This window comes from Cydia fagiglandana, chromosome 26 (assembly GCF_963556715.1).
Source record: "Cydia fagiglandana chromosome 26, ilCydFagi1.1, whole genome shotgun sequence".
Lineage (NCBI taxonomy): Eukaryota > Metazoa > Arthropoda > Insecta > Lepidoptera > Tortricidae > Cydia > Cydia fagiglandana.
Window position 1 is genome coordinate 2,729,438 of NC_085957.1, and position 23,238 is coordinate 2,752,675.

General features: G+C 40.3%; 1 protein-coding gene across 1 annotated transcript; it reads left to right on the forward strand.

Moving 5' to 3' along the window:
- Positions 1-3,412: 3,412 nt before the first annotated feature.
- On the forward strand, positions 3,413-9,053 carry LOC134677292 (zinc finger protein 729-like). Its single transcript, XM_063535725.1, has 4 exons — positions 3,413-3,512; positions 4,231-5,399; positions 5,572-5,965; positions 7,027-9,053. The coding sequence occupies exons 1-4, from the start codon at positions 3,413-3,415 to the stop codon at positions 9,051-9,053; spliced, it is 3,690 nt and encodes a 1,229-aa protein (XP_063391795.1).
- The last annotated feature ends 14,185 nt before the right edge of the window (positions 9,054-23,238 follow it).

Sequence of the window (23,238 nt, forward strand, 5' to 3'; positions counted from 1 at the left end):
TAAACTCAAAAACTACTGAACGGACTTCCTTTCCACTTTAACCTGTTTGCTCCATTTTTCTATTGGGCATTGGGCATCGTAGCATGTGGCCTGTCCATCCCCACTTTATATGGTCAATGCGAGCAAGTATGTCAGTAATCTTTGTTTTCTTTCTTATTTCTGAGTTTCTGATCTTATCTTACAGTTTAGCCAACTATTAACCTGATGTTTATATTTTTACCTTAATTTGATTTGATATAATTGCAACTATTCTTTCAGTCCTTGTTAAGGAGGGAGCTGAATTCACGGACGAGGAGTGTGTGAAGGAGGAGTGTGAGGACAGCAGAGACGGGTGCGGCGTGAGCGAGGCAGCCATGCTGGCCGGCCTGTACGACGAGCACCAGGTGAAGGACGAGCTCGTGCTGGGGCCGGAGCGCCCGCATCGACCCATAGTCGCCATGGAGCTGAGAGGTGCGTGGGCTTTTGTTTAACATACGTCCAGTCACCTGCAATAATATGTTACTATTCGAAGGCCGCAAAAATATGTCACATTCTTTTTACATATGTATGTAGTAACTAATAATTCTGTTTATTATGTTATTTTTAAATTAAAAAAAATAAAAATTGCAGTGACTAAAACTTGCTTGGACTGGAACTATCACGAGACTGAACGCTTCTTAAGAAACATTTGTCTATAACTGAATCTATCACTCCCTCTCTATCCCACACCCATATTTACAAACACACACACACACAAACACACACACACACACACCAACACACACACACACACACACACAAATACAAACACACACACACGCTCACTCACACATCCTCACTCACTTTAATTGAAAAAATTAAAATGAAAAATTATTTATTTAGGTATCAAAAATGCAGCTTATTACATTGTAGAAGGGTATTACATTTTTAAAAGTATTCTATTGTTAGACAGCCTAGGAATAGTGTCCTGAGCCCTAAACTAGGTAAACCTGTCTTATAGGGATCAGGGATTAAACCACCGCTAGTTCTAGCATTGCAGCAAACGTTGGTTGGGAAGTATACACAAGTTAAAAATTTATACCGAAGGTCTGATCGCTTACATATAGAACTAAACATATACAATGCAACATTTATGGCAACAATTTTTATAATTTAACACGGATGATAGAAATATGACATTGCCCTTAGACCAGTATCAACTATATATATACTCATCTGTTTATACATTTATATTTACCGTTAGACTATTACTATTATTTATTATACCTACTGCTAAGATAATTACGTAAGTGTGTTGTGTGAGTGTATGTGTGTTTATGTGTTGTGTGTGTGTGCTTGTATGATGAACTATACCATGATATATTATATTATTACACATATATTGCTGGTTTTTGAACAACATAATTTATAAATTAATTAGTTAGTAACTACTCGTAGTTGTAAGCTCTTTAATTATTGAACCTAACTTTAACTTTTTTTTATACTAATTCTTAGTTATTTAAATGTCGGTAACATATTATATTCTGTAAAATGTTGTAATGTCAATTGCATTCTGGGAGCCCAAGTCACAGGCATATCCTAGTTTGGGATCCACCTGTGTCCATGTGTCTGTAAGATTGATTTCTTTTGTCAATAAAAAACATTCTATTTTGTATTCTATTCTATTTTTAGGGTTCCGCAGCCAAATGGCAAAAAACGGAACCTTTATAGATTCATCATGTCTCTCTGTCTGTCTGTCCGTGTATGTCACAGCCACTTTTTTCGAAACTATAAGAACTATACTCTTGAAACTTGATACGTAGATGTATTCTGTGAACCACATTACGATTTTCACACAAAAATAGAAAAAAAAACAATAAATTTTGGGGGTTCCTCATACTTAGAACTGAAACTCAAATTTTTTTTTATCATACGCATACGTGTGGGGTGTCTATGGATAGGTCTTCAAAAATGATATTGAGGTTTCTAATATCATTTTTTTCTAAGCTGAATAGTTTGCGCGAGAGACACTTCCAAAGTGTTAAAATGTGTCCCCCCCTCCCCTCTAACTTCTAAAATAATGGAATGATAAATCTAAAAAAATTTATGATGTACATTACTATGCTAACTTCCACCGAAAATTTGTTTGAACGAGATCTGATAAGTAGTTTTTTTTAATACGTCATAAATCGTAAACCGCAATTTTATTATGTTACTTGCTGGTACGGAACCCTTCATGGGCGAGTCCGACTCGCACTTGGCCGCTTTTTTTAGACTTAGTAGTTATTAGTGTTCCGTACAAAACTTTGTCCAGGAACACTTATGGAATCACTTCGGTCTTGTTTTTATTGACATACTTTACTATGATTTGTACTTTCTAGTTCTGAAACTGATTTAATTTTTCTATTTGACATTGTTTATTTTAGTCAATCAGTGCTAACCCGTTATACTTACTTGCGTATTTTTTGCATGCAATTAATGTTCCCACCCTCCCACCGCAAAAATAAATACGCAAATAAAAATAACAAACCACCACCAAAAGAATAATACTCGACACGTGTTTCGCCTCTCTACGAGGCATCCTCAGGAGCTGTTGACGGTCTGACAACGGACGTGATTGTTTATTTTTATATTTCTTACTATTGTGACATTTTGACGTTTTTATTTTATTTCTATTTGCATTACATAAGAAATTTATGTACTAAATTTTAATTGTAATTTTATTTTATATTTTAACTGTGTGAAAATTGTATATTGAGATAAATAAACTAAACTAATGGCTCTTACTCCCAATTAAGATCGTGTAGATATTTTTGCGGCCATCGTTGCGTAACATATTATTGCAGGTGACTGTACAGTCAGCTGCCGATACAAAAACAAAAAAATTGCTTGGAATTAATATATGTATCACATAATTGTTTACTAATTCTAGGAAAAATAGTAAAAAATATATAACATCGATTTTCACTGCGTAATCAGTGTTAGATGTTGCATAGGCGAAATCATATTTATGTAAATATACAGCCATATTATATAAATAAATGAGCCAGCTTAAGGATTTAAGGTAGTTTCCCCCCAGGGCCCGACTTATCTTTCCACACTGTATAATTAGCTTAGTGAAAGATATAGGAAAATCTTACTGCTATCACTTTATTTGTGATATTCCTATGATAAAATGTTTAAATATAAAATAATTACAAACCCCAAAAATCCTGTCCAAAATCACATACAAAAATTATTAACTTCCGGGTTTAACCAAATTTCCCGACATTTCCTCTTAAAACAAATGTAATTTTTATAAATTAAAATACAGCGTAAATTGAAGTAAAAATTAGGAAAACGGATTAGTTTTACTATTGAAATAATAAACACGAACAAATAGAATTTTTCTAATAACGCATAATTTTTTTTTTGTCACACAAACGTTTCCGAGAAAACACTATGGAAAACAAATATGCACTACATCTGTAATATTGAACTTGGCTCTCATTTCAACGCAGGCAGTAGATTCAATGTTTCATCCCGCGTAATCTTCGAGCAAGCGATATCTCACCGTACAAATCTTTTTGCCATGTTTTGCGGGGGGAAAGGTGCACACAGTCGCACTTCTCAAGTTCTCACACACATTCAAAATCCAATCTGTAATGACGACACAAATACATAGCAAATGACACATGTCAAAGACAAATCTTGCAAACCTCGATCTCTTTTTGTGTACGGACGAGTGACAAGTGTCACAACACAATACGCACACTAACACATTTTCGTCGAAGTATTCTGAGAGATAAGAAGTCGGATTTGTCGCTCAACTGATCCGCAATTGATACTGGGCGAGCAAAATCAATAAATCCAACAATAACATAAGACTAAAATATAATAATTGTGTTTAAATGTAATTATATGTATGATATGTGAAATAAATATTACATGTGAAATGTAACCTTCCTTCCTTCCTTCTTTTTGTAAATTTGATGTCCCAGACCTCTTTTCAAATAACCGAGTAATTAGGCATTTCTTCTGCTACTGTGTTCACGCGCGCGTCTGAACACGGTCTAGTGAAAAATCCGAGCGCAACTAGTTTTATTACCCGCGCTAGATCAGTTGATCTTGTACCTAGGCAGAGGGGAAATAGTGCGAATGGAGCCCCCCTTCCGTGTTGCTCGAAGCGCGTAATATATCAGGATAAGTTTTTTTTTTAATGCTAGACTATTGATTTGCATGTGGAAGGTCTTTAAATATGCAATCCATTAGTATTATTATGTCGTGTTGCAGCGCCCGCTCTTGTCTCCTCTGCTCTGGTGTCGGGTCGGCGCCGCTCGTGCTCGGTCAGGCTGGAGCGCCTGCTGGTGGACGCGGAGCGGCGCACCTGCCGGGTAGGGCGCCGCACATACAATCTGCACGCCACCGAGCCCGCACCCACACCCCATGTCACCGCCACCATCTATCAATGTCACCATTGCGGCAAACGGTTCAGGAACAAGTCGGTTTTGGAGAAACACATAATCACTCACTTGTCGTTGGGAAAAACACGTAATTCAACCCGAGAGAACATTGCTTTGGATCATCAAAGAATGTCACTAAGGAATAGAAAACCTAATAATAAAGCTTTTGATTGTGATTACAAGTCCAATCAAAAATTATACTCAGGGAATCACAAGAAGACACACACTGGTGAAAAGCCATTTAAATGTAACTACTGTGACTACAAGTGCAATAGAAAAGATGTGTTAGGGAATCATGTGATGACTCACACTGGTGAAAAGCCATTCAAATGTAGCTACTGCGATTACCGGTGCGTTTTAAAAGGTAATTTACAGCCGCACCTATTAACTCATACTGATGAAAAACCTTTTAATTGTAACTATTGTGACTACAAGTGCATTAGGAAAAATATGTTACAGAATCATATGATGACTCACACTGATGAAAAGCCATTTAAATGTAATTACTGTGACTACAAGTGCATTTCGAAATACATGTTACAGAATCATATCATGACTCACACTGGCGAAAAGCCATTTAAATGTAGCTACTGCGATTACCGGTGCAATTTGAAAGGTAATTTGCAGAGGCACCTATTAACTCATACTGATGAAAAACCTTTTAATTGTAACTATTGTGACTACAAGTGCATTAGGAAAAATATGTTACAGAATCATATGATGACTCACACTGATGAAAAGCCATTTAAATGTAATTACTGTGACTACAAGTGCATTTCGAAATATATGTTACAGAATCATATCATGACTCACACTGGCGAAAAGCCATTTAAATGTAGCTACTGCGATTACCGGTGCAATTTAAAAGGTAATTTGCAGAGGCACCTATTAACTCATACTGATGAAAAACCCTTTAATTGTATGCACTGTGACTACAAGTGCATTAGGAAAAATATGTTACAGAATCATATGATGTCTCACACTGGTGAAAACCCATTTTAAATGTCTTTACTGTGACTACAAGTGCATTTTTAAAAATAAGTTACAGAATCATCTGATGACTCACACTGGTGAAAAGCCATTTAAATGTTACTACTGTGAATATAAGTGTACGCGGAAATCAAGCTTTAAGAGGCACTTCATGATTCACACTTGAGGAAAGCTTTTTCAGTGTAGGTACTGTGACCACAGGAGCCGTCTTAGAGAAACCCTACGAGCTCATGAGATGATACATACTGGTGAAAAACCCTATAAATGTAAATACTGTGACTTCAAGTCCAAGAAGAAAGGTAATTTACGAGACCACGAGATAAGACACACCGGGGAAAAGCTTGTTAAATGTAGTAACTGTGACTACAAGTGCACAAACAAATCAGAACTACGACGTCATCATGCAGCAAAACACACCGATAAAAAGCCTTTCCAGTGTAGTTATTGCGAATACAAATGCAAACTGAAAAAGCAGTTACGAACTCACGAGATGACACACACAAATGAAACGTATTTACAGTGCAATTATTGCGCATACAAGTGCAAGCTAAAACAACACTTAATTATTCACCTAAAGAAACACTAATAAAAAGCTCTGATACAGCCATTATAAGCACTGTAAGTTTAGGAGTAAGTTAGGTTAGAGGGATTTCTATGAACAAATTCAATTATGTACTTTCTATGATAATATTTTAATTTATTATGACAATGTGACACAGTACTATGACTAAGGTCAATGTGGCTAATTCCGTCATAAGGGCAATGGGGTCATCCATTAATTACATCACACGTTTAGGGGGAAGGAGGGGGCCAAGAAAATGTGACATAGTGTGACATGGGGGAGGGGGGAGACACAAACTTTGTGACGTCACTTTAACTTCATCAGTAACCGAAAATTTATTTAAATTATTTTATTCGCTGCACATTTAAATAACAAGTTTTTAAAACGATAATCGGTTTTATTCGTTTATAATTAATATATACAGTTTTGTTTCTTTTAAAAAATAAAAGAATGTCTCCTTTAAGTAAAATGAACCAGCTTAAAGATTTATGGTAGTTTCCCTCCAGGGCCTGACTTATCTTTCCACACTGTATAATTATTAGTGAAAGATATAGGAAAATCTTAAGGTACAATATTTGTGATATTCCTATGATAATAATTTTAAATATAAAATAATTACAAACCCCAAAAATCACACACAAACATTATCAACTTCCGGGTTTTACCAAGTTTCCCAACATTTCGTCTTAAAACAAATGTAATTTTTATAAATTAAAATACTGCGTAAATTTAAGTATAAATTCGGAAAACGGATTAGTTTTACTATTGAAATAATAAACAGGAACAAATAGAATTTGTCTAATAATGCATAAAAAATGTTATCAGTTACACAAAGTATTGAGGTTGATTGACATGACAAATACGAAGGTTTCCGAGAAAATACGAAGGAAAACAAATATGCACTACATCTGTAATATTGAACTTGGCTCTCATTTCAACGCAGGCAGTAGATTCAATGTTTCATCCCGCGTAATATATCAGGATAAATTGTTCTTTTTTTATGCCAGAATATTGATTTGCATGTGGACGGTCTTTAAATATGCAATCCATTAGTATTATTATGTCGTATTGCAGCGCCCGCTCTTGTCTCCTCTGCTGTGGTGTCGGGTCGGCGCCGCTCGTGCTCGGTCAGGCTGGAGCGCCTGCTGGTGGACGCGGAGCGGCGCACCTGCCGGGTCGGCCGCCGCACATACAAGCTGCACGCCACCGAGCCCGCACCCACACCCCATGTCACCGCCACCATCTGTCAATGTCACCATTGCGGCAAACGGTTCAGGAACAAGTCGGTTTTGGAGAAACACATAATCACTCACTTGTCGTTGGGAAAAACACGTAATTCAACCCGAGAGAACATTGCTTTGGATCATCAAAGAATGTCACTAAGGAATAGAAAACCTAATAATAAAGCTTTTGATTGTGATTACAAGTCCAATCAAAAATTATACTCAGGGAATCACAAGAAGACACACACTGGTGAAAAGCCATTTAAATGTAACTACTGTGACTACAAGTGCAATAGAAAAGATGTGTTAGGGAATCATGTGATGACTCACACTGGTGAAAAGCCATTTAAATGTAGCTACTGCGATTACCGGTGCATTTTAAAACGTAATTTGCAGATGCACCTATTAACTCATACTGATGAAAAACCTTTTAATTGTAAGCACTGTGACTACAAGTGCATGAGGAAAAATATGTTACAAAATCATATCATGACTCACACTGGCGAAAAGCCATTTAAATGTAGCTTCTGCGATTACCGGTGCACTTCAAAACGTAATTTGCAGAGGCACCTATTAACTCATACTGGTGAGAAGCCATTTCAATGTAACTACTGTGACTACAAGTGCATTACGAAATATTTGTTACGGAATCATATGATTACTCACACTGGTGAAAAGCCATTTAAACGTAAGTACTGTGATTACAAGTGCATTTTGAACAATAATTTACAGAGTCATCTGATGACTCACACTGGCGAAAAGCCATTTAAATGTAGTTTCTGCGATTACCGGGGCAATTTAAAAGGTAATTTGCAGAAGCACCTATTAACCCATACTGATAAAAAACCTTTTAATTGTAATTACTGTGACTACAAGTGCATGAGGAAAAATATGTTACAAAATCATATCATGACTCACACTGGCGAAAAGCCATTTAAATGTAGCTTCTGCGATTACCGGTGCACTTCAAAACGTAATTTGCAGAGGCACCTATTAACTCATACTGGTGAGAAGCCATTTCAATGTAACTACTGTGACTACAAGTGCATTTCGAAATATACGTTACAGAATCATATGATGACTCACACTGGTGAAAAGCCATTTAAATGTAACTACTGTGACTACAAGTGTATGAGGAAAAATATGTTACAGAATCATATCATGACTCACACTGGCGAAAAGCCATTTAAATGTAGCTACTGCGATTACCGGTGCAATTTAAAAGGTAATTTGCAGAGGCACCTATTAACTCATACTGATGAAAAACCTTTTAATTGTAAGCATTGTGACTACAAGTGCATTACGAAATATATGTTACAGAATCATATCATGACTCACACTGGCGAAAAGCCATTTAAATGTAGCTACTGCGATTACCGGTGCATTTTAAAAAGTAATTTGCAGATGCACCTATTAACTCATACTGATGAAAAACCTTTCAATTGTAAGGACTGTGACTACAAGTGCAATTCGAAATATATGTTACAGTATCATATGATTACTCACACTAGTGAAAAGCCATATAAATGTAACTACTGTGACTACAAGTGCATTACGAAAAGTATGTTACAGAGGCATATGGTGAAACACACTGGTGAAAAGCCATTTAAATGTAACTACTGTGACTACAAGTGCATTACGAAAAATAAGTTACAGAATCATATGATGACTCACACTGGTGAAAAGCCATTTAAATGTAACTACTGTGACTACAAGTGCATTACGAAAAATAAGTTACAGAATCATATGATGACTCACACTGGCGAAAAGCCATTTAAATGTAGCTACTGCGATTACCGGTGCATTTTAAAAAGTAATTTGCAGAGGCACCTATTAACTCATACTGATGAAAAGCGGCGCCCGCTCGGTGCCAGCTAAATATATTGTATAAAATCCATTTTAAAATAAAAAGATTAATACACGTTTTAATTTGTTTATTGTGTTTATTTTCAAGTACATGAAGAGAATATAAATAACTATTTATGCTGAAAAATATTTTGCTGCGTAGCTTTAGTATTTCGTGTACGTATCCTAAAAAAATTCACCCCTTATGTCAATTTACGGAAATTCGCTGAAAACAATACTTCACATGTTTTTGTACTTTTTATTGTCAAAGTTCTTTAAAATCTCGTTTCGAGTGGCCAATATTGCCAGGGGGGCGAAACTGATCCTTTCGGGCATTCTCGGCTTCGTTCGGCTCAGCATTCTTCTTCGACCTAGCGTTTTCCCGGCCTAGCGCCAGGGTCCGCTTTCCTGCTCAGTCTTCTCCACTTCGCCCGGTCTTCGGCATCCTCGGGTGTGAGATTGTTCTCTCCCATGTCCGCTGTCACGACGTCCAGCCAGCGCTTCTTAGGCCTACCGCGTGATCTAGGGCCTTGGACAGTAAGATTGAGGCATCTATTTCCGATGTAGTCTACCGGTCTGCGGCGTATATGGCCATACCATCGGAGGCGACTTTCCTGCAGCTTATCCGCTACGTCACGGATTCCGAGGCTGCCACGGATGTGTTCGTTACGTATGCGATCTAGTCGCGTAACGCCACACATCCATCGCAACATCTTCATCTCCGTGACGTGAAGCTGCTGGATATGCCTTCCGAGGACAGGCTAGGTCTCGCTACCATATAGTAGGACCGGTCGGATGATGCTCTTGTACACAAGGCCCTTTAGCTTCACCGGTATCCTGGGGTCGCAGAGGACACCGGTTACTTCTCGCCATTTTGCCCAAGCAGCGCTAATTCGGGCTTGGACGTCGTGATCGATTTCACCCGATTCGTGCAGCACGGACCCAAGGTATTTGAATTTATTCGTTTTCACGACAAAATCGTCTCCTACCTTTATGGGGTCGGGGTCCGTGCCGCCACATGCCATGTACTCGGTCTTCGCAACATTTAGTTTCAGACCGCCGTTCTCTAGCGCACCCTTCCATTGGTTCACTTTATGCTCCAGTTTCTGTTTGTCCTCATCTGTCAGTGCAATGTCGTCAGCGTACATCATAAGCCATGGAGATGGTTCGTGGACTTTTGCTGAAACTACGTCTAGCACTACGCTGAACAGAAAAGGACTCAGGGCTGAGCCTTGGTGAACACCAACTGTGATCGGGAAAGGGTGAGTATCGCCAACGGCGGTCCTTACTATGGATTCCGAGTTGTGGTACATGTCTCGGATAATGTCAATATAGGTTTGTGGCACATTCTTCTCCTTCAAAGCCCACCAGATTACCTGGCGCGGTACGCAGTCGAAAGCCTTCTGTAGGTCCAGAAAAGCCATATGCAAGGGCGTTTTCTTTTCCCTGTAGGCCTCGACTAGCATTCTTAGGGCAAAGATGGGATCTATAGTGCCACAGCCAGGACGAAACCCATACTGACATTCCGAGACCGTGCACTCTTGCCGGAGCCTTGTCGATCACGCGCTCGAAGAGTTTCATGGTGTGACACATGACCTTAATACCTCGGTAGCTTCCACAGTCCTGTACACTACCCTTGCCTTTATAAATTGGCGTAATAATGCTCAATCTCCATGAGTTGGGCATTTTGCGGCTGGTGAGGATGCGGTTAAAAAGGTCAGTAAGTATGATCACACCATGAGAACCCATCGATTTCCACGCTTCAATCGGTATGTCGTCAGGACCCACGGCCTTTCGGTTTTTCATGTTGCGAAGGCAATCTCGCACCTCGTCTGGCGTAATAGGGGCAACAAGTCCAAGATTAGGGGCCAGTTCTGGAGGAGACACATTTGCGTGTTGCTTGTTCAGTAACTCGTTGAAGTAGCTACGCCACCTCTCCTTCACTCGGAATACGTCGCAAACCAAAGTGCCGTGGGAGTCTGTGATACACAGACATTTGGTTATGTCTTGTGTTGACTTCTCCCGAGCCTTTGCCAGACGAAAGATGGATTTTTGGCCCTCTTTGGTTTCCAATGTTTCATACAATGGTGACAATTGATCTTGCCGGGCTTTGGCAACGGCTCGTTTTGCGGCACATTTGGCTGCTTTATAAGATTCGCGATCTTCAGGAGACTCAGTCTCTTGCCACTTTTTAAAAAGTGTCTTCTTCTCCCGAACTGCCTCCTGCACTGAGTCATTCCACCACCACGTCTCCTTGTCGATGACGCGGCCTCCTTTGGAAGTGCCGAGCATCCGTTTAGCCAGCGCGCTGACTGCTGACTGAATCTTAGAGCATTAACTATCGGCGGACTCTTCCTCGCTTGGGCATAAATCTAAACTTATAGCGGCTTCGTGGAAGTCATCCCCTTTTGTTCCATTCAGCAGCCACCACTTAGTTCTGGGCCTACGTCGCTCGGGTACTTTCTTCTTCGGTATTACCAGCAGGTCCATGACAAGGATGCGGTGTTGCGATGTGAGGCTTTCGCCAGGAATAACTTTGCAGTTAGACACTTTGCCGATTTGGCTCCTTCTTATGAGCAAGTAGTCTATCTGGGTGGAATGTGACCCACTTTTGTAGGTTATGAGGTGCAACCTGAGCACCTCATAACAATCTTTTGGAAGAAAGTGTTCACGACAGCTAGATCTGATACAAGGCAGGTGCTGAGAATTGAATCTCCCTCTGCGTTTGTACGACCATAGCCGTAGCCACCGTGGACACGTTCAAACCCCCTTGAGCTCAGCATTGCTCTGAGAAAATTATTAGGGTTAGCACAACTTGACGTCTCTGCGTGCACGACCACTGAAAATATGACTTGAATTTTGACAACCCTAAATAGCCGAAATAGTACCATACATAAGAAAGGGACAGCGTGATTCGTCCCTGAATCGCTGTCAAACTTCGGTTTTGTAGGAAGTTTATTTTCTGTATGGCCGGCAGCAGATGTTGCTAACCGGGCCAGGTGTTCAAAATGTTCTTGACGTGACTTTATTGTTAAGTGATTAAGAGCGTGTCAAGGTAATTTTGAACACCTCGCCCGCTTAGCAACTTCTGCTGCTGACTGTACGGTAGTACTATTATACTGTGGTACTGCCCTATAATGGTTCTATTCACGGGCATGATTCTGGCTACCGCCGGTGAAGTGAGCCAGCAAATCCTGCGCCGTCTCAGCCAAATGACGGAACACATCTACCTTCTCCCTCTCCACTCTCAGCCTCTCCCTTTCCAGTCTCAGCTTTTCTCTCTCTCTCGCGTGCAGGTTCCTCTCTCGTATCTCATCTAACTTAAGTCGCCGGCGTTCGATCGATGTGAAGTTGTTGAGTGCTTCGGCGAGGGACACACGCGGTAGTAGGCAGCGACGATTTGCAGGAGGACTAGTAGGAAGATGACTAGTTGCAGTAGAACGACTAGTAGTAGCACTGGTTGTAGTAGAATGGCGAATGCTTGTTGGAGGATGAGTATCTGAAGTAGAGGCGTTTAACGATTCTTGTGAATTAGTGTTTGGTGTATCGGGCGCGGGGCGGGGGTGCGGTGCCGCGGGCGCGGGGCGGGGTTGCCGGGAGCAGGGTGTTGGTGGCGCTCCGAGTGCCGATGCCGTTGAATATGCTGAAAAATACCATTCTGTTTTACTAAAAGTCAAAAACTTTTTTTTAATAATTTATCATTAATAACTTGAATCAATAATCTATAAAGTGTCATTCTATGGAACTTGCTAACTATGTAAACAATAGTCACTAGTAAATTCATCATTCAGAGACAATTTCAATATGACGGTTTGTTTACATAGAATGACACTTTAATTGCATTTATGCAATCTTATTGTGTGTATAACGTAAGTAACGTAGCTTACACTTAAGTTAATACTAACTATGGACTGTAATTGGCAGGTAAATAATTGTCTGAAAATAAAAACAATTTTTTTTTTAAGTTTTTCTCAAGAAAGTGGGCTACGTAAACTAATTCTACGTAAAGCAAGTGGCGGGCAGACGCCAATAATAAAATACACATACCATCTCCAGCGTTAGTGGCCTCCGACTGTCCTGAGCCGCCATGCGCTACGTTGTCGTCTTTGGGTGGTGCCGAAATCTTTGGTGGAATCTGGCATTGAAAGTAACATCGTTTACCTCTTCTTATAGGGTATTTGACTGTATTTAACATTTTGAACGCCATTGACGTCAATGCAAAATTATGGCAACGACGCCAAAGACGGCATTTGACGTCAATAGTTTTTTGATGTGAATCTACTGAAGAACAGCCCACTTTTAGGTTGGCATTATTTATTCACAAAACTAAGTTTTACCCCCGTGGCGTCAGTGGCACGGTAAATGTATGCGCCGTTTGGCGTTCTAAAGGTAAAATAAATTATTTTACAACATGCATGAAATAAACTACTAGAAAATTAATAGAGAAACGTAGACAGCAGTTATTTTTAGACACAATTCCTTTGAATACCCGTGTAAAACTATAAAGAGTAGGTAATTTGATCGTGACGTCACAAGCTAGTGTTTCATATAAATTCCATAGTAGAAAAATCGTTTTGACAGATCGAAAAAAGAAACTGATTTGACTAGTAGTCAAATACCCTATTCGCCAGTAACTGGCCACCGTAAAACTAGAAATGATTCTTTTCACATATAAACATAATTCATTATAGTATAATAGGTTTCAATAACTATTGGGGTGGCCAATTACTGGCGAATAACTACTTCGTTTTACTTTCAAAAGTAAAACTTTTGAAACCAAAACTAATGCGGTGCTAGATACGACGTAAGCGCCAACCGCTATAAGGTACCTTTTCCATTGAAACGTCACACATGGTATACAGGGTGACTCATTCAAATCGGTCAGTATGGGAAAATCTGAAACTATAAGACATACGACGATCTCTTGTTTACCATGTCATCGATTTTAGTAACAAGAAAAACTGCATTCATACATTTAATAAAAATTTATGTAAAATGTAGTGAAAAAAAAATGTGGTCATTTCCAAAACTCACTAAAATAAATTAAAGGATATGAAAACAACCTATGCTGTCCTCTATAATAGTCCATGCACGGGGCCTATAAAAAGTTGAATAAATATAAAAAGCTTGTAAAAAAACGACGACCGGTCTGGCCTAGTGGATAGTAACCCTGCCTGCAAATCCGATGGTCCTGGGTTCGAATCCCAGTAAGGACATTTATTTGTGTGATGAACACTAATATTTGTTCCTGAGTCATGGGTGTTTTCTATGTATATAAGTATGTATTTATCTATATAAGTATATACAGGGTGGAAAGATAAGCCGGGCCCTGGAGGGAAACTACCTTAAATCCTTAAGCTGGCTCATTTTACTTAAAGGAAACATTCCTTTATTTTTAAAAAGAAACAAAACTGCATTCAAAGATTTTATCTTTTTTTGTTCAATTTCGCTTGTCTACAAAAATCTTGAGTACTAAATATTAGATTTTATGGATATTTTGTACGACAGACGAGTGTAAGACCTAATGTTTCTTGGAGAAATGTTATCATTAACATTAACTGTATCGACTAGTACAATAAAATTGCGAGTTTTTATTTTTTGGAATTTTTAGTCGGTTCGAGTCCCGGGCGAGGCAAGCGAGTTTTAGAAAATCTTTGAATGCAGTTATGTTTCTTTTTAAAAATAAAGGAATGTCTCCTTTAAGTAAAATGAGCCAGGTTAAGGATTTAAGGTAGTTTCCCTCCAGGGCCCGACTTATCTTTCCACACTGTATATCGTCGCCTAGCAGCCATAGTACAAGCTTTGCTTAGTTTGGGGCTACACTGAGAGAAAAATCGTCACCAGGAATTAAAAAACAGTTCTGTACTGGGGGAAAAAATGAAGTTTTAGTAATAATTATGGACGTTTCACTATTTCTGTAAAGTTTATTTATTTCTGCAAACAGCTCAGTAATCCCAAATATAATTTCAACAAACAGATAATAGAAATTGCAAGAACTAATAGAAATTGCAAAAGTCAATATGTCCCTATTAGTTAACTCTCCTTGTCCCCGGATTAAGTTTATTTTTGTAATTCTAAGGCCCACTTGCACCATTCCACCAACCCGGGGTTAACCGGTTAAACCTGGTGTTACCATGGTTACCAGTACAATTTGACACTAGGTTAATGCTTTAACCGCTTAACCGCGGGTTACTGGGATGGTGCATGTGGCCCTAAGTGTATTTTTGTTGTACTTTTCTCTCAGTCAGTCAGTTGTTTTGTTGGTCTGTGTAAGATGTACCCTAATAAATAAAAAAAAACTTACAAAACCTTTCTCCAAGTCGGCCATTTTATACGCAGTCGGTTTCATGACGCCCAACACACGCTTCTCTAGAACGTTGAGGGTTCCCTTTGCCGCGTTATTCTTTCTTAATATGAATGCCTTCTTCTTTGTCTTGGCTTTCCAGTCAGCCCACACCTGGAAAACGAACAGAACAGCACATAACATTGTTCAGCAATAATTTTATAATGTAAACTTATCTAATTGATGTCTACCTAAATGCACACTCGTAAGTTTTTCCTTTTGGTAATTAATATTTTTCTACCTGAGATACAGGATTTTCCTAGTTCAGGTAGAAGTCATTGAAAAAACGTACTTTATAAGATATTCTTAACCTAATGTTAAATGTATGACTATGTTTTCTAAATAAAGATATATATATAGTTGATATCTTAGAATACGTCAATGTGGTGAAGATCGGCGTTTAAAATACGGTCCTCCCCAACCTTTATAAAACAAAAATAAAACTATTCACACACTCGCATGGCATACGGCGTCTGTGCGGGCAAATCTAATTTTCGATATATAGTCGTGTGAATAATTTTTAAAGTTTCCATACAAATTTTGCTGTCACTGCGAAATTCGGTAAAATCTCGTATACAGTATAATTACGAGAAACAGATGATGATGATGAATGCTCATTCCATACATCAATTTTCTTACCAGAACGCTGCTTAACTTACCTAACTTGGCGTTAGTTTATAGTGACTTACTTTCTTCCACTTCTCGGGCGGCTTATAGACGCCGCCGGGCACGGCGTTGAGCGTGGTCACGAGCTGCTGCCACAGCCGGTCGCCCCGCAGCCGGCAGCCGGGCGGCAGGCGCGCTAGATCCGAGTGCCTAATACACAATAAAGGACTATACACTTAAGGCCTGTGCACACCGGCAGCGTGTGCGTGACGTGCACGTGCGCGTGCGGCGTTGTAGTATCTAGATCCTTATGAGAGACGGCACACCGCTTGCGTGACGTGTGCGCGTGCAGCTCCAACATTTTAGCGCACGCACACGCGCACGTCACGCACACGCAAGCCGGTGTGGCTCGGCCTTTAACGGGCCAATTTTAATCTACATACGTATAACTACGCCTATTTCCCGGAGGGGTAGGCATGTGTTATATGACTAATATTTATATGACTTTCATAAGTAGATAGTATGTATGAAAATAAATTTAATTGTACCTTTCCATAAACCCAACTAGAGTTGCATATTGGTTATAAGTAGCGCGCGCCCGCGGCTCCATAACCATGGCTGAAAATATAACAAAATTATAAATAAAATAGCATATAAAACGGTTTGCAATTTTATTAGGCAGGCGTCCGATTTTTTATCCCATAGCTCAGTGCTTAGTCCATCTCTGTCACCCAATAACCTAGTTAATATTAGATCCCATAAACTCTCAATAGTCCTTACTGGCGGGTGCTGCCTCTGCGTGCGTCCCATGACACCCCTTACATTTCATTAAAGTGTCAAAAGGTTCTCTACGTGTTGACTTCGGCTCCGGGCATGCCTCCCAAAGGTCCGAGGCACCATTGTTCCGTGATGGGATAGACTTATAAATAAATAAATATTGTTTAAACGCGAAATGAATCGAAAATAATTTGAAGTGGACTGTATGATTTTTACATTAAGACGAAAACTTTCTTTTGCTATTAAATATTTAAGTATATCGAATTCACGAGAAATAACAACTTAGAACAGTGCACAATCACATTCCTTTACGTTGATGATGGTGAAGGTTCGCGCAGGTTCAGGCTCGCTCCCTGAGGATTCCAAGGTGTTGGACGTGCGAGCTCGGCTTACCGTTACCTTAACCTGGAATACCTCTCTGCAAGGCCTGCCACTCATCCACGCGCACAATGTAATTGGCACTTCTCTAAATTAGTCCGAAAGCACAGAATCTGACCGAAAGTTGGCTTTACAATAATTCTTTCACAATTTTAATTCGGAGCAACGTACTTCTAGTTGGCCGATAAGAAGGTTAATGGCTGCCGGAAACGGCTAGTGTTGTATGTAACTAACCCTACCGGAAGTTAAAGGCTAATAGAGATGTCACCTTAAATCGATATTCAAACGAAAGTTGAACATTCCGCTCACCTAAATATGCAATATTTACGCTGTAAATAACATTAGAATCCGACAAAATACTTAAAACTAACATACTATGCTAAGTGGTGATACTAGTTTAGGTGATTAGTTCAAAATTGGTAAAGGGCACAGCTTCACGACTGGGCGTTTATACTGTCCAGTGGCTGTGCGGATGGTGGCGACACGACAAATCCCGTCGTTACCGGGATGCAGTTGTACGATGCGGCCTAAGGCCCAATTGAGTGGACTACATTGCTCGTTAGCAATGACGACAAGATCCCCGACTTTTACGTCAGGTTGTTTATTAAACCATTTATGGCGTTGTTGTAAGGTGTGTAAGTATTCTAAGTGCCACTTACGCCAAAAATCCTGATGGATTTTTTGGAGTAATTTCCACCTTTGGAGCGGACCTATTTTAACATCAGTCAGATTGCTTTCTGGCAATATCGTGAGGGGCTCCAATGTGAGGAAGTGACCAGGGGTCAACACCGATAGGTCATTAGGGTCCGAACTGACTGGGGACAGAGGCCTCGAGTTCAGCATAGATTCAAGTTGAGTCAATACCGTGTAAAATTCCTCATATGTCAGACGTTGTAAGCCTATTACACGCGACAGATGAGTTTTCACCGATTTTACTCCAGCTTCGGCTAAGCCAGAAAAATGTGGACTAACAGGCGGGTTGAACACAAATTCTATTTGTTCCCTTTGGGAAGCTTCAGCCATTAAATCCTGAAGCAGGTTGCAGGCACCTACAAAATTTCTGCCTTGGTCCGATATAATTCTTGAGCAGCGACCGCGTCGCGAGATAAACCGGCGCAGAGCTGCCAAGTAGGCCTCTGATGTGAGCTCAGAGACGAGTTCAAAATGAACTGCCTTAGTGGCAGTACACACGAAAACACAAATATATGCCTTGTACGATTTGCTGCCTCTTGCCCTACCTAACGAAATAGTGAAAGGTCCAGCATAATCTACTGCGGTAGACGAGAAGGGTTTCAACTGGCTTATACGAAATGACGGTAGGTCTCCCATGAGAGGCGGTGGGGCCATTTGCGGGCGCACCCGAAAGCATCTGAGGCATGACGAGACAACAGAATGAATTGCGCGCTTGGGCGAAAGAATCCAGAAATCCTGAGCAATGAGGTTGTGCAGGGTTTGTAACCCTGGATGGGAAAACCTGCGGTGATATTCCTCGATCACCAACGCCGTGAGCCGATGTTCACGAGGCAACAACATGGGGTGCTTCCTTTCATAGTCGAGCGTGTGGTTATGAGTTAACCGTCCGCCCACCCTCAACAAACCCTCTTCGTCAATGAACGGGTTCAATTTCCGAAGAGGCTTGTGAAGTGAGTTAGTTGAACCCTTTTTGATGAGACGAATTTCAGTCGAAAAGACATGCTCCTGGACATGCCTTACGAGAAATCGTATCACCGAATTGGTTTCACACGTCGACAAGGTCTGTGTCGAGGTTCTCGCTGCGGGATTCTTCAAATTATGAAGATAACGAAAACAATATGCTAATATATTAGCGATACGACAAAATGACGAATATTTCAACAAAAGTTGATCGACAAAATCCGAATTTATGGCACTAAACAGTGTCAAAACCTTTTCCTCTTCGAATGCGGATCCGTCACTTTGGGTGAGGTGCCTTGGCCAATCCTTTTCAGGACGCGACAACCATGCAGGTCCCGCCCACCATGACTTACACTGCACTAAATCAGCGGGAAGTAATCCACGGGATCCGTGATCCGCTGGGTTATCACCAGTGGAGACATGGTGCCAACAATCAGGAGCAATTTGCTCTTGAATCGCTGCAGTCCTGTTAGCAACGAATGTTTTCCAACGAGACGGACATGATCGAATCCATGTCAAGACCACGGTTGAGTCTGACCAGGCATATGTTTTAGCATCATAATGGAAGTCCTTCAACGCATGACGAACGGACGCTACGAGATCCGCCAACAACACTGCCGCCAACAGCTCCAATCGAGGAATGGACAGCCGACGGAGGGGGGAGACTTTACTTTTTGCGCAACAGAGACGAACAATAATTTCTTCGTCATCAGTAACCATGCGACAAAAAACTATTGCGCAATATCCTCGCTCCGAGGCGTCACAAAAGCCATGAATTTGAATGTCATGGGACAAAACCATTCGACGAGGTATGGAGAGTGAACTCAAACACGACAACTGAGATTTTAATTTGAGCCACTCCTCAGCGATAGGTGCTGGAACATCCTCATCCCAGTGGAGCCCGGAAGACCACAAGAGCTGCATCAAATATTTCGCAAGGAAGACCACTGGCGAAAGGAATCCTAAAGGATCAAAGATCCGAGCGATCTCTGAAAGAATCGACCGTTTAGTGCAACGACACTCTACATTAGAAGTTTTAAACGAAAATGTGTCAGATTTAGGTTGCCACAGCAACCCTAGAATCTTTAGGGATACGTCATGAACGTCCTCGAAATTTCGAAAATGTTCCGAGTATAAATCGGAATCCGACAAATCTGCAAGGAAACCCTGATCGTTGGACGTCCATTTCCTTAAATGCAAACGAGCAGAAGACAAGATTTTTACTAGCTCGTCACGAATGAGTATCGCATTTTCTACCGAATCTGCCCCTGACACGATGTCATCGACATAAGTGTCCCTGTTGAGAACTGCAGCACCCAGAGGAGCGGTATCGTTAAACTCCTGCGCCAGCTTCGAAATACACCACAGTGCTTGGTAGGGCGCGCATGACACGCCGTAAGTGACTGTAAGCAAGCGAAAGTCCTTAACAGGCTCCGAGGGAGATGGCCGCCAAAGTATGCGTTGATAATCGCAATCTTGTTTATCGACCAGAAACTGGCGGTACATCTGTTTAATGTCCCCAGTAAAAACGACAACGTGCCATCGAAACCGAATTAATAAATCGAAAATATTCTTTTGCAACTTTGGGCCTGGCAAAAGAGTGTCATTCAGGGACTTTCCGCGGCTATCCTTGGCACTTCCGTCGTACACCGTCCTCAACGGGGTAGAAACCGAATCGGGGCGTAAAATTCCGTGGTGGGGTATGTAATAAAAGGGGCCTTCACACGACGAAGGGGCCCTGACCTCCTCCATATGACCACTATCCAAATAGTCATTCATAAAGTTGACATACGCTGTCCGAAAATCAGAGTTAATATTAAACTTCTTTTCCAAATGTAGAAGTCGCTTAAGTGCGATTTCCCGAGAATTAGAAAACCGGGGGCGATCCTGAAGGCTATCGAAAGTTAATGGGACCACCATTCTTCCTTCAGGACTCCGACAATATTTCGCACCCATAAGGTTTTCACACGACAAGTCATCTTTTGCCAAAGTAACAGAGTTTGGGCGAACGACATTTTCTATTTCCCAAAACTTCTTGATACTGTTGTCCAAAGACACCGACGAAACCAGAAGACACTCCTTGGAATTTTTCAAAGAGCTGTCATCAAATCGACACGATAAATTATTTTTAGGTGATACAGTATTAGGACTTACGACATTTTTTATGTCCCAAGACTGGTCCCTATTCTCCCTAATAGAGAGCGACGAAACGAGATAACAATCCTTGCTTATTTCAGAAGGATTATTGCGAGAACGACAACGAGAATGCTCCATATCAATACCACAGTCGCCCATAACTAGCCAACCAAAGACAGAGTTGACCCCAGCCGGTTGACCCTCCTCACCCTTCACTAATCCAGGTAGAAGGGATGAGACCATCAGACCCACATTGATCAAAATATCAATGGGTCCTGGTTGGTAATATTGAGGATCAGCTAGGTCCAGATCCTTTAGATGAGTCCATGCCAAGGTATCCAGGTGATCATATGGCATATCGGAACAAATATTTGATAGCACGAAGGCTTTGAACGAAAACTTATTATTTCCTTTTGAAGGGAATAATTCACACACAACAGACCCACGTGGGGCTGTTGATATGCTTTCAATTCCATTGACAGATCGGTTACACTTACCTATCGATAACCCAAGGCGGTCTGCACAGCGCTTGGTTATAAAGTTACATGCCGAAGCACAATCAAAAAGAATCCGAACAGGCACCAACTGTCCCGTGCAATCCCTCATGCGAGCAACGGCAGTAGAGAAAACTACTGGAGTGTCATTAGTATACACCGATAATGTTGTCAACGGCGAAGTGGACTTTGACCCTTGACCACCTTCATCAACTTTTTCAAAGTGAAGTAACGTGTTGTGACGATTACTACATTTATCACAGCGAGCAGTTGACTTACAATGCTTCATACTATGGGATGGCTTTAGGCACACAATACAAAGTTTATTCTCTTTCACCTTGGAAAATCTGTCATTTGGCTTTAATTCTAAAAACCTGGGACATTTTTCCAGCTCATGGCCAGCAACCGCACACACCGGACAAGTTAAAACAGGTGCTGAGGGCACAAGAAGTGAGGATTTATTTTTACTTTTATTACCACTTGGCAATGCCCTAGCGTCCGCCACCTCTAAGGCACGGATCTGTTTATCGACAAATTCTTGCAAAATTTCAAATCGAGGGATCTCGTTTGAGTTAAACTCAAGTAAAAACGCCTCCCGTGTTGACTTATCTAATTTTCCCCATAATAAATGAAAGAGCATAAAGTTTTTGTCTGGTAAACCAAATCTGTCTAATACTTGCAACGTTTCTTTAAATATACGATTTACTTTTTCTAATTCAACTGCAGATTTTGATTTGACCTGATCACAATGTAACATTTTTTCATAGTAACCGAAAGCTATTTGTCGTTTCCTGTCATAAAAATCATTCAGCGCATTGTAAGCGTCAGTGTAACTTTCATCCGAAATTGGGTAGTTCTTAATTAAATCGAATGCCTTACCTTGACACGATGTCAAAAGGTAATGCAGCTTTTCAATATTCGAAATGTTTCGTTTATGAATTAATGAATCAAACAATTCTTTAAACGACAACCAATTATGTAATTGACCATCAAACGGTTTTATAACAATTTTAGGTAACTTGGCCGAATTGTTTTCACTTTTGAATAGTTTCTGATCACTTTCATCACATGATTTTGTGGCAGGAACCAGTTTCCGTAACCTAGTTAAAACTGACTTTACCTTTTGTTCGAAATCGACAGTAACCGAAAACTCCGCATCCATGTCTTTCGTTTTAAGCATAATTGCCTTTTGAGCGCGATGAAAATCTTTAATTATAGGAGTTAAATCTCCTTCAACATAACCTTCCAAATTCACAGAATCATGGAGCAGTTCTAACCGCATGACCGCGTAACCCCGCTCGACCATGTTCATGTCAACATCTCTATCGTTTGTATCACTTTCCGAAACCATTTTTCACGCAATAACCACTGTTTTTATCGAAAAACAACGAACGAAAACTACGAAAAGCAAAAACAATATTATTGTCGCGAATGTTGACAGTTGACACAAGTGACAGTGACAGTTAACCGAATTGTTGCCACAGCACGAAACATAGACTACGATATGACCGAATGGAATGAGCGGAATGATCTGTTACAATGTTGCCAACTAAAATCTACTAATTTCTACTACTAAAACCACACTTCCTGTCAGCCATTAACCGAACTGAGAAAATAAAAGTTTACCCACAAGTTTATTACGAAAATATTACGACACGACAAATATGATATTTTAATGCAAAAATAGGTAACTTTTCAATTAATCCGGCCGAAGGAACAATGTTTAAACGCGAAATGAATCGAAAATAATTTGAAGTGGATTGTATGATTTTTACATTAAGACGAAAACTTTCTTTTGCTATTAAATATTTAAGTATATCGAATTCACGAG